Source organism: Macaca mulatta, chromosome Y, assembly GCF_049350105.2.
Source record: "Macaca mulatta isolate MMU2019108-1 chromosome Y, T2T-MMU8v2.0, whole genome shotgun sequence".
Taxonomy (NCBI): domain Eukaryota; kingdom Metazoa; phylum Chordata; class Mammalia; order Primates; family Cercopithecidae; genus Macaca; species Macaca mulatta.
This window is the reverse complement of record NC_133427.1, coordinates 6,588,633-6,604,165: the sequence shown is the minus strand read 5'-3', so window position 1 is coordinate 6,604,165 and position 15,533 is coordinate 6,588,633. Positions and strand designations below refer to the sequence as shown.

General features: G+C 35.6%; 1 protein-coding gene across 1 annotated transcript in view; it reads right to left on the bottom strand.

Annotated features, from left to right (window-relative positions):
• The window catches only part of NLGN4Y (neuroligin 4, Y-linked), a 321,596-nt gene that overhangs the window by 134,768 nt on the left and 171,295 nt on the right, over positions 1–15,533 (bottom strand). Inside the window, 2 exon segments of the mRNA NM_001145058.1 lie at positions 4,682–4,834; positions 7,924–7,983. Of these exon segments, the coding sequence (NP_001138530.1) occupies positions 4,682–4,834; positions 7,924–7,983 (213 nt within the window).

Below are 15,533 nucleotides of genomic sequence, written 5' to 3'. Positions count from 1 at the left end.
TCTAGTCCACCTCACTGCTCATTATACTAAGCCAATTATAATGTATTGGCATGCTAAAGATACTCCCACCAGTACCACGACAGTTTACAAATGCCATGGCAATGACAGGAATTTACCCCTTATCATCTGAGATGGGGAGGATCCCTCAGCTCCAGGAATTGTCACCCCTTTCCTGGAAAACTAATAAATAACTCACCCCTTGTTTAGCATATTATCAAGAAATAACATAAAAATAGCCAAAAGCAGTTCTCTGAGTTGCTCTGCCTATGGAGCAGTCATTCTTTATTCCTTTATTTTCCTAATAAACTCTATTTCACTATATGGATTCTTATTCAATTCTTTCATGTGCTAGATCCAAGAAACATCTCGAGTCTGGATTAGGATCAGATCCCTTTCCGGTAACATATATACCTTCCTAGTGACAAGGGTATACAGCAGAATTAAACAGGAAGTCTGTCTATAGACGTGCCATTTCTTTAAAAACAAACTGAACACAAATTCAATCAGAATACACTTCATGTAAATATAAATAATTACCTTATAGTGTGAAGATACATCTCAATTTGCCTGGGACAATCTCAGTTTATTCATAGCACTTGAGCAACTCTCAAACATGTCCTGGGTTGGATTATAAATGGCTAGCAAGATTGTGTAGCACAGTTCTGATTATAAAAAAAAAAAACCCACAAAACAAAAGCAAAACTTAATACTTCCAAAAGCAAACATGATGGTCTTCTGATTTATTTAATATCTAGAACTGTATATATCTATTTACATATGTATATAGTTTATATTTATTTATTTAAATATTTAGATTTGTATTTATTTATATATTTATATTATTTTATATTATATTTATAATGCATATTATGAATATATAAATATAAATATATAATAATAAATATACAAACATATTATAAATATATATTTATGTAAATATATGTGTGTATAGATTATAAATATATTTATTTAAATGTATATACATATATTTTTTAGATGGAGTCTTGCCCTGTTACCAGGCTGGGGTGCAGAGTTCAATCTTGGCTCACTGCAACCTCCCGCTCCTGGGTTCAAGGGATTCTTGTGCCTCAGTCTGGGATTACAGGCAGGCTCCATGACACTAATCTAATTTTTGTATATTTAGAGATGGGGTTTCACTACATTGGTCAGGATGGTCTTGATCTCCTGACCTAGTGATCTGCCAGCCTCGGCCTCTCAAAGTGCTAAGATTACAGGAATGAGTCACTGCACCCGGCCGTAATGATGTTTTAAATTAACATGGTTCAGTTTGGATGCCAATATTTGATAGATATTACCCAATACATATTGGGTCAGCTGCAATTCTTACTGTGGATGAACAGTAGCATTAATACAATGTATAATGGTACTAATGGCACTAATTGTAATGTGACTGGGTATAATGATTTCTGTTGACAGCCTACAAAATTTCACCTACATGAGTCCATAAAACGTCTTATAAAAGGTTATTTTTTGCTGACAAGTAATTATACAGATTATATATAAAGTGTGATATTTTGAACCATAGAAATTTTATACTGTACAACAACCTTGCGAGGGAGAGAATACCACTGCCTTCTACTCCTAAGGAACGAGTCTTAGAAAAAGCTGGCTTTCTCACAGTAGATGTAGCGGAAAGACGTTAGCTTCTGTATGTTGAAGCTGCAATCTGTGTTCTTTCTAATGTCAGATTCCACTTCCATTATGATCATAAAAGTAAATGCTGCTTAGCCATTTTCAAGAGGACAATTGTGAATGCAAGATGCATAGTAAAGGTCCATACAGTTACATTTTAAAGTCTCTATCACCCTTTATAACTGGAAAACTTGGCACATTTCATTGCATCAAATGAAAGGGGGGGTCTGTAGTACACTTCGCTTTTCCACACTAGCTCATTGGAAGAATGTAAATAGACAGCATAGCATGCTAAATCACTTCTTTTGTTTCTTCCCCATGAATATTATAGCTTTCTGTTATCTTATGACTTAAAAAAAAAATCTACATAGCAAAAAGTAGACTTAGGATTTTTCAATGAGTTTTTTTCTTCCTCTAAAATAAGTGTGTATAATTCCCAGGCTACTTTGCAAGATCTCCATTTGACTCAGGAAGGAAAAAAAAAAAAAAACCCAAAAACTGATTTAAAAAAATATAGTATAGAGTTGCTTGATACAACTGGGGTTTTGGGGGAAAAGGAGATCAATTTCTTTTGAAACTCAATCTTACCAATCTTATCAGTCACATCAATCCATCGTGCATGCAACATAATATTTTGTAATTCCAGCAAACAGAATTTTCTCGATGCCCAGTGCTTCCTTCAGCAAAGGATGCCCAAATTTTCTTCCTTGTGGCCTGGCTACAGGCATTGCACACACTGCTCCCTTTGAAGAGGGCCTGTGCAGTGCCCTCATACATGCTTTCCTCCTTCCACCTCTTTGTCAGAGTAGAACTTTTTAAAACACCAAAAGCACAATTTCCTGTTTCCAACACTAGTAGCCAAAGCAACTGGTCAGAGCCTACAAAAAATCAGTGAAGTGGTCAATCATTGCTACGCAAAAGTTCAGAGATATTATTCCACTAAGATGTGGCTCACAGAAAACTGCAAAAAAATAAAAAATAAAAAAAAAATAAAAAACCCAACAATATAACAAAATGTTTGACACTAAAAGGTTTTTTGTTGGGGTTTATTTTGTTTAATGCAAAAAACAACCTGGAATTTTGAATTCTTTATCAATGGTTCAAAAGATAACTTTAACAAAACTTGTGAGTGACTTGTATTTCAACGTAAGAAATGCATTTCTCTTAGGGTTTCTTTTTCTTTTTTTTTTTATTATACTTTAAGTTCTAGGGTACATGTGCACAATATGCAGGTTTGATACATAGCTATACATGTGCCACGTTGATTTGCTGCATCCCTCAATTCGTCATTTACATTAGGTATTTCTCCTAATGCTATCCCTTCCCCATCCCCCAACTCCTGGACAGGCCTCGGTGTGTGATGTTCCCCTCCCTGTGCCCATGTGTTCTCACTATTCAACTCCCATTTATGAGTGAGAACATGAAGTGTTTGGATTTCTGTCCTTGTGATAGTTTGCTGACAATGATTTTTTTCTGGCTTCATCCATGTCCCTGAAAAGAACACAAACTCATTCTTTATATAGCTGCATAATATTCCATGGTGTATATGTACCACATTTTCTTTATCCAGTGTATTATTGATGGAATTTGGTTGGTTTCAAGTCACCTCTTAGGTTTCTCAGCAATTCACCACCTTTTATGGTTTCTTACAGGTTAATGTGTTCACACAGGAATTAAAAAAAAAACACACACACACACACACTCAAAATGAAATAAAATAATCTGATTGAAAATAAAATATTCTTGAAAATATTTACCTATTTGAAGAAAACATTTTCAGACATATTTCTTGTTTGACCTACTTTAGTCCTATTTATTTATTTATTTATTTATTTATTTTTTTTTTTTTTTGAGATGAGTCTCACTTTGTTGCCCAGGCTGAGTACAGTGGCACAATGTCAGCTCACTGCAACCTCAGCCTTCTGAGTTCCAGAGATTCACCTGGCTCAGCCTATCTAGTAGCTGGTATTACAGGTGCCTGCTGCCACACCTGGCTAATTTTTGTACTTTTAGTAGAGACAAGGTGTCACAACATTTGCCAGGATGGACTCAAACTCCTGACCTGAAGTGATCTGCCCACCCGGGCCTCCCAAAGTACTGCAATTACAGGAGAGAGCTACTATGAGCAGCCTCCATTGTATTTTATATTTCATATTGTATCACAATCACAATGCAACCAATACACACATCTCTCTCATGGATAATTTGTTAAAAATTTTATTTTGAACACCATTTTAAAGGATTTTTGCACAGAAAACAAATGTTTTCACAGAGGTCTAGGAATATTATTCACAAACTAGCCAAAAGCAGGAAAGGTCATCTAAGAAGTTGTTGAAATCTTACCCTGAAGTTGTATAATTTTCCATCCCAATTAGGAAACGAATGAAACACCTAAACAAGGAGGAGCTAAACTTTAATTTCCATGTACTTGGCCTTTAATCGTAGATCATCAAATGCAATAAAAGTCAACTAATACTTAAGTTTCCTTGCATGCAAATGCAGTGGAACCCAAACAGGAGATCTTCCAAAGCTTCAACATAATCAGAGAACTGGATAAAATCTTTTTCTCCATATAATATACTAATTCATACAGTAACACAATCAGACCAGAAAGCTAAGATCTATGGCCATTATTAATTATCGTATCACCAAATATGTGTTCATTATACACGCCTATGTAGATAAATACACATTCATTTAATTCCAAAGAAGAATCATGCTTTAAATAAAATTTCATTTTATCATGATGATCTTGAAGTGGCCATTGGTTTGAGAAGGGATTCAACTTACATAAAATAAAATTATTGGATCAGAAGTGAATGGAAAAAAAATACAACAATAAAATGGCCATGTTGCATGAAGGTAGAAAAAGAAAAAAAAAAAACATATCTGATCACATAAAGTAAATACCATAAAGTGGAATTAACCAGGAACTGGAATAACAGGATTCAAATCCATGAGTCCCATTAAAATAAGAAGTGGACCTTTCATGTTTCCTCTTGCTCATTCACATGATGAAATCACTTACCTAATATTCCCAGACGGTAGTTAATGGTGATAACGATGACGTTCCCATAGCTGGCCAAAATGCTGCCATCAATCATGTTACCAGTGCCCTCCATGTAAGATCCCCCATGGATATAGACCATAACTGGCTTCTTACTATTCTGTTCATGAATATCTGGAAAAAAAGCCACGTAAGGAAACACAATAAAGATCTTACTGACTCACCGATGGTAAATTAAGAACAAAGGAGATTCACTGATTTCCCTATTTTGACTTGAAGTAAGCACATTAATTTTATGGATGATATGACCCTTGATAAGGTTTTCTAAGAAACATGACTAATGCCATTACATTTTCTATTTAAAAGAATCCAAATTATTTAGATGCTTTATATTTTCACAGGGACTATAAACTCCCATTGCGACTTGCAACCAATGATTCCTCTCCATAATTTACTTTATTATTTAAATTAACAATGATGTAAAACCAGTGATCTGTAGTGATAGAAAGTTGGAGACTACAGTGCCTGTTCTCTGAAAAGTTGTGATTGGCCGGGCGCGGTGGCTCAAGCCTGTAATCCCAGCACTTTGGGAGGCCGAGACGGGCGGATCACGAGGTCAGGAGATCGAGACCATCCTGGCTAACATGGTGAAACCCCGTCTCTACTAAAAAATACAAAAAACTAGCCGGGCGAGGTGGCGGGCGCCTGCAGTCCCAGCTACTCGCGAGGCTGAGGCAGGAGAATGGCGTGAACCGGGAGGCGGAGCTTGCAGTGAGCTGAGATCCGGCCACTGCACTCCAGCCCGACAGAGCGAGACTCCGTCTCAAAGAAAAAAAAAAAAGAAAGAAAGAAAAGTTGTGATTAAACAACCTGTTTATAACATTAATCTGCCATTAGGGCTGCATTTAGTCTTCAGAAAACTGACCTCCCCTATAAACATTTCTAGATACAGGTGTGTGTGTGTGTGTGTCTGTGTGTGTATACAAATAATTTAAATATCTTTGTTACTAGAAGAAAACTCCAAGTATGTATGCACATTTATTTTCAATTTTTTCTTCAATAAATTTTTTTTCCGTCATAATTCACAGGGACACTTTTGAGATACCAGAAAGGAATTCTGAGGATATGAATTACCATTGTTTGGTCAGTGGCTCCAATTTTAATGAATTATGATCACAGTTTTATTGGGTGCACAAAGAAGAAATGACATACCCACTGGTCACAGTAAAGCACACAAAACAGTGTCAAGTTACCCAAGTATTTCTTTGCAGATATTTAATCCATGGCAGAAAAGTGACTTTTATTTCTCATATTAAATTCAAATATAAAGTAAAAATCTTCTATTAATCATTTATTCATCATACCCTATGGGAAATGTCTTCTGCTATATGAATAAAAAATGGCTTTCCTCATGATTCACTGCTTCTTTCTGGTTCCTAATTTCCTAGGTTTTGGCCTCATTTCTTTTATCACTACCAGTAGTTGGCTAGTAAATTGTGGGAAAAACAATAAGTAGAGATTTTGAAGGACTGCTTTAAAGTGCTCCCTTGGAAAATATGTGAAATTAATATCTCTTACCTTTCATAAAACATATGACAAGATTCTCTTGAACTTGTGGAAGTAATAACCAGTTGTTATATTGAAGCAAAGTCAAAAAATCACAACTTATCAATATTAAGAGAAAATTCGATGGCATTTTAATGGTAATAAACGTTCACTGGGAACAATGTGACAATAGATCTTAATTATCAAAAGGAAGTATGTTAGAGGAGACCAAACAGGATACAAATCAGAGCAGTATAAGGTATGAGAGAACAAAAGTTTATTTCATTTTTATGTATTTGCTCAATACTGATAAAATATCAGGCATTTGGAAGCCCTTATCAAAGAAGGGGCTACCAGAAGAAAATGTATATTTTGAACTTCTACCACCTTCAGAATCAAGACCTCTTAGAGAGCTACTTAAGGCAATGACAACCCTATGGGCTCAGTAAAAATAATAATAATCAAAATGTTAATGGAAGACCAGGCATGAAAAGAGTGTTGGCAAGACTTCTTTTCTTGGAGAATAGTTGATTTATGAAGATAAGCAACGAAGGGAGCAACTACAAGAACCGGTCAAAAGATGCTTTCAACGAAATAGGGCTTGACCAGCAAGGATAATGCAGCACTCACTTTTGGGCTTGGCCTTTCAGACAGAGACCCAAAGGCCCAGCCAGGGCCTTATTGTTTAGGAAAAATAAATGGAATTCCATGCATTTTCTACCCAGATGGGAAAAAATTATGTAGTTAGCTAATTGTATAGAGCCTTACCAATGAGGAAGGGCTTGCTTGAGTATTTTCTTATAGCTTCCCCTTTAAAAAAAAAAAATTTCTTCGCCACAAAGAGGAGAAAAACAGTGTGTGTGTTTTCTGCATGAATGCACAGACCTTCTATCTTTATGAAAAATATTTCCACTATTGGTAGATAATTTATTGAGCAATTTTGTCACCTTAAAAAGAAACTTCACAGCAATAAAACATTTTAAGGAGAAACATATGTTTTCAAAGAACAGTGGTGGGGTGTGAAAACAAAGATGCACATAGCTAGCTTCCTGTCATTTTTCATTTCTAAGCTATTTTTTTTTTCTTTAAATGCTGTAAAAGGCAGTACTGAAAGCATCAGGATTCGTTAACAACAGCATCTTGTTAAAACGTTTTTTGATGTACTTCACTGTGAGCAGATTATTGGATGCCTATGTTGGAATCAATATGTTTGCAAAGAATACCAAACCAAACAAACAAAACTGAAATTTCAGTCCCATTGAAAAAATTATTCTAAGGTGCTGCAGAGTTTTGCAGTTTGCAAAACTAATTAGGAACACCAAAGCTCCAAAGTAGTGTATTAACTTACAAAATAACATTTGGAAGGGAGAAAAGAGACTATACATGCATATTTTAAAATTCTACTTTTTCTTCTTGTGACCAAGCCAAAAAAAGAAAAACAAGGTGGGCTTCTCTGTGAACAATATTTCATTACACTTTTCATGTACAGACACAATGTTTATACTTCCACACAGTGATTTATCTCTTGTACATGGTAACTGGGGTTAAAAATGACAGTGGTTTCTGTACAAGAAGAAAATAAAGAAGCACACCAAAGTGTACTAGAGTCAAATAAGGGAAGGAAAAACAGTTTGAAATGAAAAAAAAAAGAGAGAGAGATAGATAGATAGATATAAAATCATGCATCAGGGTTGAGCTTTGAAAAAATCAAAAAATACCTTTATCTTCACCACGGTCATTACTGGTTATATCATCATCGTTTCTCTTTATGATGGTTCCTGGGGTGATATTGAAAAGGAAAATAAAGGGATGAAAGAGAATTCAAAAACATCTCATTTGTGAAAAATCCGTAAAAGAGAGATGCTAGCTAGTAAAAGAAAAAAAAATGAATGTAACACAAAACCTTGAAATTGGCCACATTTGGATTTCAAAAAAATGAGATAGAGAAATGCAAAATGCATATAAACATAAAGATGTCAAGAAGAACAAATTCAAAATGTTACTTGTAAAAAATGCTATTTATCCTGTGAATATGCATTTGGGGGTTAAAATGATGCTATTGCAAAAAAAATGCTAATGTGAGTTTTAAAAAAGGAGAAAATTAAATTATTAAAGTATTTCCCACATTCTTAAAAGAAATGCATCTTTGACAGTCCTTTGGTTTTAACATGTTATAATTTAAATACATTTTTGAAATGTTACTGATACAGTACGGTTAGAAATTTTCATAAGGCAAGCAAAAATACATACAGCACATACAGCAAGCGTGAGAGTACTTTAATCAAAATATCATAAAATTGACATTAATTGCATGCATTAAAAACTTAAAACTGCACAATCTCAAAAAGTTAGAAATGTCCTAAATCTCTAAGATTTACCTCTACTCCATGTTTAAAGAACCACTACCCATTATTCAGTATTGTTTTCTTCTATTGCCATCTACTACTTGCAGTAAGTATTTACATCAGGACAAAATATTATAGACTAGGTCCTCTGTGTTTAAAATAGCTATTAAATATCATTTGAAAGTTATTGGTACTTGAATTTGTTGAAAAACATAAAAATTGAAGTCACCTACCTGATCACCTCAATAATATCTGCATAGGAAATACAGGCAAAATGCAGGAAGAGGCTTAAAGATAGCAAAAAATAGCTTATGATCTTTGTGTACAGAGTACCATTTTGTTTTTTATAGCTTCCAGGTTTAAAAGATGTGAACATTTAATTTTGCTTGAATTACTTAAAAAATTGGCTCCATTGTTTCCTTTTTATAGACAGATGCAGCCCATGTGTGCATATCCAACTATCAATAACTTTTACTGTGTCAATCAATTAAAACAGTCTTTGCCTTCCTATAGGGTTGTAGGATAAGTGGATTAAGGCAGAGGGGAAATACTGTCATGTCCAACATTTTCGAGTAAAAAATATTTTCCTGTTCTATATAACTCAGAAGAGGTTAAACATATTTTGAAACCAAGACTTGATATTACTGTTTCCATACATCAAACAAAACTTAAATTTTAATGTCCATTTAATGGGGCTTCATATCCTTTAAAATCAGACTTGGGTGGGTGCGTTGGAGTGACAGCCTTGCTGATCCAATTTCTGTCTTTATAAGATTTGTCTTTTTCTATGCATTTCATATAAATGAACTCATATAATAATATATAGTCTTTTGCATCTGGCTTCTTTTACTTTACATAACATTTTCAATGTCCATCCATATTGTAGCATGCATCAATAATTTTTTATGGTTAACTTATTTTCCATTGTATGGGTATACCACATCTTTTGAATCCATTTTTTTTTTAGTGACATGTGGTCTATTTCCACTTGTTTATTATTATTAATAATGCTTCCAGGAACAATTATTTGTTTACCATTTTTTGCATGGATATATGTTTTCATATCTTTACATAGATATCTAGGGTTGAAATTGCTATCTCACATGGCATATTTATGTTTAATGTTTTAAGAAACGGACAGATGATTGTTCAGATGAACTGTAATAGTTGGCCTTCTCACCAATGGTGATATAAAGGGTCTCTATTTTTTCCATTGCCTAGCTAACACTTGTTAATATCTTTTTTTGTTTGTTTTGTTATAGCCATACTTATGGGCGTAAAATTTTGTCTCATTGTAGGGTTTTTTTGTTTGTTTTTATTTTTCAAAATAGAGTCTTGGTTTGTTAGCCAGGCTGGTGAGCAGTGGTGTGATCCGGCTCACTACAACCTCGATCCACCTCATGGGTTTAAGCAATTCTCATGCCTCACCCTCTCAAGTAGTTGGGACTACAGACCTGCACCACTACCCCTGGCTAATTTTTAAATTTTTGGTAGACATGGGGTCTTTTCCTATTGGCCAGGATGATGTTGAACTTGTCGCCTCAAATAATCCACTCACTTTGACCTCCCAATGTGCTGGGATTGCAGGCATGAGCCACCACATCTGACTTCACTGTAGTTTTAATTTGCTTTTAGCTAATGTCTAATAACTAATGATATTAAGTATCTTCTCATGTATACTCTCTTTGGTGACATGTTTAATAATTTATTTTTGTCCATTAAAAAATAATTTGTGTCTTATTACTGAATAGTGTTTTTTTTGTTTTACACATTTTCTAGATAAAAAGTCTTTTATCAGGAACATAATTAGCCAACCTCCCCTCGCAGTTTACGGCTTATGTTTTGGTTTTCCCAATGGTGACTTTCAAAATACAAAAGGTTTTCATTTTGATGACTTTCAACTGATCAATGCTTTTCCTTAAAGGATTGTACTTTTGAAGTTCAACTGATCAATTCTTTTAATGATTGTACTTTTGAACTCATATTTATGAAATCTTTCCCAATCCATGGCCCTAAAGACATTGTCCTATGTTGTTGATGTTTCCTAAAAGTTTAAGAGTTTTAATTATTACATTTTCATCTGCCATTCATTTTGAATACATTTTTGGGTATAATAAGAGGGAAGGGTTGAAATTTGCCTTTTTACATATGAATAACCAATTGTCTCAATGCCATTTATTGAGAAGACTATCCTTGCCTCCTTTGTTTTGGCACCATTAAAAAAATCTATTGACTATAAATTGAAGGATTTATTTCTAAACTCTTTATAACTGCTCATTGAAATATACAGGTCTGAACTGTGCAGATCTACATTTTTCTTCCACCTCTACCACCCATCCCTGAAACAGAAAGACCAACTTCTCCTCTCCTTTCTCCTCCTCAGCCTACTAAACATGAAGATGAGGATGAGGACCTTCAAGAAGATCCACTTCTATTTAATGAGAAGTAAATGTATTTTGTCTTCCTTATGATTTCTTAGTAACATTTTCTTTTCTCTAACTTAATTTATTTGGAGAATACAGTGTATTTTATATATAGCATACAAAAGATGTGTTAATTAGCTGTTTATGTTATTGGTAAGTATTCCAGTCAACAGTAGGCTATTAGTTGTTAAGTACTGGGGGAGTAAAACGTTACAAGTGAATATTCGACTGTGCAGGGGTTCTAAACCTTGTGTTGTTCAAGGGCCAACTGTAATTAATTATATTTCATTGGTCCAAATTTATACCCAAGTGAATATATATCAGTTCTGAGGTGCATGTACAGAACGTACAGGTATGTTACACAGATATACATGTGCCATTGTGGTTTGCTGCACACATCAGCCCAGCATGTACATTAGGTATTTCTCCTAATGCTATCCCTCTCCTACCCTCCCACCCCCTGACAGGCCCGGGTGTGTAACTTTCCCATTCCTGTGACCATGTGTTCTCCTTATGCAACTCCCACTTATGAGTGAGAACATGTGGTGTTTGGTTTTTTGTTCTTGTGTTAGTTTGCTAAGAATGACGGTTTCCAACTTCATCCATGTCCCTGCAAAGGATATAAACTCATCCTTTTTTATGGCTGCATAGTATTCCATGGTATATATGTGCCATACTTTCTTTATCCAGTTTATCATTGGTAGGCATTTTGGTTGGTTACAAGTCATTGCCATCGTGAATAATGCTGCAGTAAACATACGTGTGCATGTGTCTTTATAGTACAATGATTTATAATCCTTTGGGTATATACCCAAATGAATTGGGTAAATACCCAATGGGATTGCTAGGTCAAATGGTATTTCTAGTTCCAGATCCTTGAGGAATTGCCACACTGTCTTCCACAATGGTAGAACTAATTTACACTCCCACTAACAGTGTAAAAGCATTCCTATTTCTCCACATCCCCTTCAGCATCTGTTGTTTTCTGACTTTTTAATGACTGCTATTCTAACAGGGCATAAGATGGTATCTCATTGTGATTTCGATTTTCATTTCTCTAATGACCACTGATGATGACCTTTATTTCATACATTTTTAGCTGCAGACACTCTATTCATATTCTTCAACCACTTTTTGATGGGTTTTGTTTTTTTTTTTTTTTTTTCTTGTAAATCTGTTTAAGTTCTTTGTAGGTTCTGGATATTAGCCCTTTTTCAGTTGGATAGGTTGCAAAATTTTTCTTCCATTCTGTAGGTTGCCTATTCACTCTGATGATAGTTTCTTTTGCTATGCAGATTTTTAGTTTAAAAGGATCCCATTTGTCTGTTTTGGCTTTTGTTGCCAATGCTTTTGGTGTTTTAGTCATGAAGAATTGCCCATGCCTATGTCCTGAATGGTACTGCTTAGGTTTTCTTCTAGGGTTTTTATGGTTTTAGGTCTTAAGTTTAAGTCTTTAATCCATCTTGAGTTAATTTTTGTATAAGGTGTAAGGAAGAGGTCCAGTTTCAGCTTTCTGCATGTGGGAAATGGAAGCTCTCCACCTTTCTTCCCTTTTTCCAAGGTCTTTTTGCTTGTTCTAGATCCTGACTTTCCATGCAAATTTCCAAATCAGCTTGTTAGTTGCAAAAATAACTTCTGCTGACAGTTTGATAGAAAGTACTTGCCAAATCCCAATTTTAAATTAGTCTTATTTGGCAGAGCCTGACCCCACTAACATAATTAGAGACTGCCTTTCCTATGTATGTTTAATTTTTTAATCCTTTCTTTCTTTTTCGATAAACTGCTGCTCTGTCCATGTAAGTATAACTAACTAAATGTCTTTAAAACAAAAAAGTCATCTTGATTATCTAGTTTGGATACAACTATGGTCTATGTAAATGCAGGTAATAGAAGGTTCAGGAAAAACAATTTGGCTAGTGTTTATTCAAGAATAAACCCAGCTTGTGGCTTGAACACACACACATGCAAAAAAACCCAAGTGAAACCTAGGTAGGCTGTGAGTTTCCTTTCTCTTCTCTATGTCTACCCTTCCTCAAAATACCAGAATAATATTCCATTTCATACAGCAATTAGCATCTCTGTAAAACCTCTGTACAGAACTGGTTCTAAATGGGATTTAAATACTCTAAACAAAAGTACAGTCATTCTATTATTAAGATTTAAATATCATTTTATAAAAAAAATCTAAATCTCCCTAATCCTGAAGAATATTCCTGCATTTTTTAACCTGTTCTTCTGATGTTCACATTTAGTGCTTTATCTATGTTATTTTCAAAGTCAGTTTTTTAAAAATAGTATTTAATGTTATGGATGTAAGAGAAACACTTCATAAATAATTTGGAAAATGATACGGGCATGGTGGCTTATGCTTTAATCCCAGCACTTTGGGAAGTTGAGGTAGGTGGTGCTCAGTAATTCCAGACCAGACTGGCCAATGCGGTGAAGCCTCATCTCTACAAAAATCACAAAAAATTAGCCAGACACGGTGGTACATGCCTGTCATCCCAGCTATTCAAGTGACTGAGATGGGAGGATCACTTGAACCTGTTGCAGTGAGCTGAGATTGTGTGACTACACTCCAGCCTGGGTGACACAGCTAGACCTTACAACAAAAAGAAAATAGAAAAGAATTTGGAAAACGAGGACTATTGTGAAAGTCAATATTAACATCAAAGGAAAATCTCAAAGTCACATGTACTGCTGTTAACATTATGTGTCAGGAAATAATTTAAATCTGTTTATAATATATATTAATATTATTGCCACTTACATATCTAAATCATCATCGAAAGTCATCAAATACAAATGTGATCTTGTTATCTAAGCAATATAAGGAAATAGTGAAAAACAACCTTAGCATTATTGATCTTCATGAGATAGTATATTAAAATGTATTTAGTAGTTCCTATTTTACTATATATTCCTTTCTTTTAAGAGGGCAAGGTTAATTTTCAACTTGGTATTGTTATCTTACATAGAGAAATACGCTTTTTTAGCTAACTACATTATTTTCCATACAGGGCAATTTGCCTGTGGGAGGAGATGAGGAAATAAATATTTTCTTGGCCATGATAGATGTGGATGTGATTGATTATTTTATCATTTGGTCACAGAGGAATACAGGCTTAATCTTGTAATCCAGTGCAGAAAGGCAACTGGGGAAGAGTTTATAATCCCCACTTCTCTGCAGCAAGGAGGTGACTGGTCTGTCTTCACAGACTGACCATGACACATGGGTTTATTTGATGATAAGCCCACTCCTTCTACAAATATGTATTGAATCTTTTAACTGGCTAAGAGAGGTAATGCCATACAGTCCTGGCTAAAAGAGGTAAATACATACTCACACTGAAGAAGGAAATGAACATCAGAGACAGACATGCACAAAGATAATTCCAACGTGGCAGGAAAATGCATGCATGCGGCCGGGCGCGGTGGCTCAAGCCTGTAATCCCAGCACTTTGGGAGGCCGAGACGGGCGGATCACGAGGTCGGGAGATCGAGACCATCCTGTCTAACACGGTGAAACCCCGTCTCTACTAGAAATACAAAAAAACTAGCCGGGCGTAGTGGCGGGCGCCTGTAGTCCCAGCTACTTGGGAGGCTGAGGCACGAGAATGGCGAGAACCCGGGAGGCGGAGCTTGCAGTGAGCCGAGATCGCGCCACCGCACTCCAGCCTGGGTGACTGAGCAAGACTCCGTCTCAAAAAAAAAAAAAAAAAAAAAAAAAAAAAAAAAAAAGAAAATGCATGCATGAATTTAGATCCTCTGCTGTTCTGATAGGAGAGTCTGAGGATAGAAGGGTGGATGGTGACGAAGAGTGTTAAGGCTGCTAAATATGCATAGAAGAGCTAGGGCCAGTAATATATTTATGGGAGCAAAGAAAACAGGCTGCTCTGAGTGAAAGCATGGATTGGAGGAGGAGGGCACAGAAGGAACAAGAGTAGTCCCAGAAAGATGAGAAGAACAGATACACAACCTGGACACCCCCTCTTTCCTTATACACCCAGCGAACAGACTCTGACTGGGGAAAACCTTGCATGCATATATTCTGAAATCTATCTGAACCTCCACCTGAATACTACTACCACAGTGAAATTGAAAGATGGCTTTCAGAAGATTTTCAGATTGGATCATTTACTGATGGGCTTCACCCAACGTATGTGCACTTTGAAAAAATGGTTTTTGACAGTAAAGTTCAATTTCTGCATTTGGAAGAATTGCCTTAAATAACTTATAGCTTATTTTTTCTTGTTCTGAAATAAGACCATGAGAACAGGACCAAGCTTCACTCTTAATAGAAGTATGTATAAGATGGGAGGCTTCCCCTCCCCCCCACCCCGTAAGATGGAGTTCTGCTCTTGTCACCCAGGCTGGAGTGTAATGGAGTGATTTTAGCTTACTGAAAGTTCCACTTCCTGGGTCCAAGCCATTCTCCCTGTCTTAGCCTCCCAAGTAGCTGGGATTCCAGGCATGCACCAGAATGCCCAACTAATTTTTGTATTTATAGTAGAGAAGGGGTTTTGCCATGGTGGCCAGGCTGGCCTCAAACTCCTAACC